This window comes from Trichoplax adhaerens, genomic scaffold (assembly GCF_000150275.1).
Source record: "Trichoplax adhaerens TRIADscaffold_1239 genomic scaffold, whole genome shotgun sequence".
NCBI lineage: Eukaryota > Metazoa > Placozoa > Uniplacotomia > Trichoplacea > Trichoplacidae > Trichoplax > Trichoplax adhaerens.
Window position 1 is genome coordinate 1 of NW_002061478.1, and position 2,914 is coordinate 2,914.

General features: G+C 43.3%; 1 protein-coding gene across 1 annotated transcript; it reads left to right on the forward strand.

Annotated features, from left to right (window-relative positions):
• Window positions 1–547: 547 nt before the first annotated feature.
• TRIADDRAFT_62832 (uncharacterized protein) lies at window positions 548–1,522 on the forward strand (the record flags this gene model as incomplete). The annotated part of the gene is made up of 3 exons (XM_002118792.1): window positions 548–655; window positions 1,064–1,226; window positions 1,281–1,522. 3 exons carry the CDS (start codon window positions 548–550, stop codon window positions 1,520–1,522), a joined length of 513 nt encoding a protein of 170 aa, XP_002118828.1.
• Between the last annotated feature and the right edge of the window lie 1,392 nt (window positions 1,523–2,914).

The window sequence follows — 2,914 nt, forward strand, 5'->3', positions numbered from 1 at the left end:
TCACCCTAGACATTATTTCCATGTTTCCTTGGACTCTTTACCACTTTATCAATTCAATGCACACTCTCTTCAATCACTTGGCCTACTGCAATGACTAGTAAACATGCTTGCTTTGGATCGTCCATCACATTTAATGGACGTTCTCTATTTTTTTGGAGGGGGAGGGGGGAGGGCGGCCAATCTGTTGTATCTCATTTCGTCTTAACACTATGATCATCAAGTCATTTCATCTCCTCTATCCAGTAGAGTAGCACTACTTAATGCGACTCGATTGACTACTTTCATCTTCTACTTCGCGATCGAATAAGCTATTCAAGATGGCGGACTTTCCGACTACGCATCGGTGGCCTACTGGCTGATCCAATCCTTCTTCTACAGTACTCCTGCTTACCACCACATGGCCTTCCTGATGGAATGTGGCCTTGTCTTTACTTTGCTTCGGTGACATAATATTCAATCTTTGCTTTTGTAGTCAAGATCAGCTCTAGTCTAAGTGCATTAGCTTCAATATGGTGCATGCAAGATACTGCAAATCGATCATGTAGCCATGTCTGCTGTGGAATTGGACAACGCCATCAGAAAATGGGCAGCATCCACCGCCTGCCTAACCCTTGCAATGATTCTAAACGAGGCGCGATTAGCCTTCTTATTAAAGGTACTAATGTCAGTAACTACCGCCAGGACGGTGGACTGTATGTCTTGCTGTAGCCAACCGCCCAATGTTCTACTCCAAGCTTGGTTTGTGCACTGCCCCTTGAGCAATACAGTATACTCTGAATGTTGACTAAGAAGGGACAATCTTCTTCTTCCACTTAAATAGCTATGGTGGCGTGATAAAAGACATGATGGAAGCTAGTAGAAGCAGACAATCAGTGGAGAGAATCTTTTGTCGACCTTAGGGCATGCAGCCATGATAAGGCATGACGGTGCATTGCCAGCTCATGACGCAGCATCCTCTCCAATCCGTTTTGAAATGCGTTGTAAGACTAGAATCCCAATTTGCCATCTCTGTATGTTGACGAACCAATAATAAGCATGGCTAGGCAGTCTTCTTCGACTTCAGTGCTTATGGTGGCACGATAAAAGACATGATGGAAGCTATTGCAAGCAGACAATCAGTGAAGAGAATCTCTTGTCGACCTTTGGGCATGCAGCCATGATGAGGCATGATGGTGCATTGCCAGCTCATGGCGTAGCATCCTCTCCAATCCGTTTTGAAATGCGTTGTAAGACTAGAATCCCAATTTGCCATCTCTGTATGTTGACGAACCAATAATAAGCATGGTTAGCCAGTCTTCTTCGACTTCAGTGCTTATGGTGGCACGATAAAAGACATGATGGAAGTTATTGCAAGCAGACAATCAGTGAAGAGAATCTCTTGTCGACCTTTGGGCATGCAGCCATGATGAGGCATGATGGTGCATTGCCAGCTCATGGCGTAGCATCCTCTCCAATCCGTTTTGAAATGCGTTGTAAGACTAGAATCCCAATTTGGCATCTCTGTATGTTGACGAACCAATAATAAGCATGGCTAGGCAGTCTTCTTCGACTTCAGTGCTTATGGTGGCACGATAAAAGACATGATGGAAGCTATTAGAAGCAGACAATCAGTGAAGAGAATCTCTTGTCGACCTTTGGGCATGCAGCCATGATGAGGCATGATGGTGCATTGCCAGCTCATGGCGTAGCATCCTCGTCCATCCGTCTTGAAATGCGTTGTAAGACTAGAATCCAAATTTGCCATTTCTGTATGTTGACGAACCAATAATAAGCATGGTTAGCCAGTCTTATTCGACTTAATTGCTTATGATGGCACGATAAAGACATGATGGAAGCTATTAGAAGCAGACAATCTCTTGTCGACCTTCAAGCATACAGCCATGATGAGGCATGATGGTGCATTATCAGCTCATGGCATAGAATCCCCTTCCATCCGTCTTGAAATACGTTATAAGACTAGAATTCAAATTTGCCATTTCTGTAGGTTGACGAACCAATAATAAGCATGGCTAGGCAGTCTTCTTCGACTTCAGTGCTTATGGTGGCACGATAAAAGACATGATGGAAGCTATTGCAAGTAGACAATCAGTGGAGAGAATCTCTTGTCGACCTTAGGGCATGCAGCCATGATGAGGCATGACGGTACATTGTCAGCTCATGACGCAGCATCCTCTCCAATCCGTCTTGAAATGCGTTATAAGACTACTGTAGAATCCAAATTTACGATCTCTGTACAGTATGTTGACTAATAAAGAATAAGAATGGTCAGCCAGTCTTCTTCGACTTCAGTGCTCATGGTGGCACGATAAAAGACATGATGAAAGTTATTGCAAGCAGACTATCAATCAAGAGAATCTCTGGTAGACCTTAAGCCATGACGGTGCATTGTCAGCTAATGGCGTAGCATCCTAGCCTGAGTCATCATGACACAGCACACGATGGCACAAATCGCTTGGCAAATAATCAACTTGTCTGCGTTAGCACGAGGTGGAAATGCAAGATAGTTTATTGCTGTATCAAGGATATAATCAACACTTGATCTCTTGCAACATCTAGTGATGGACTACTAGAAATGATTACTAGTCACTTCGAGTAGTGTATTCATGATCATTCCATCCTCTATCAGGGTTGAAGAAATGTCTAAATGAAACCCAACTTCCCCTATCAAACAGTTAGTATTCGATGGGAAAATGAGCAAACTTTTTCGTGCTTGGAATGATCCGTAAAGCAACACTTGATGCAAAAATGCAACCCAAGTTTTATCCTATTCTCTCAGACTAACACCATATAGCATCCATCGGCTGCGTAGCACAGCACTATACAGTCCTGTACTATAGCAATTCATTTCATTCGGTCATCTACTCGACTTATTAGAATATAGTAATCCTACGGAGACCTTTTATCACATAGAGTG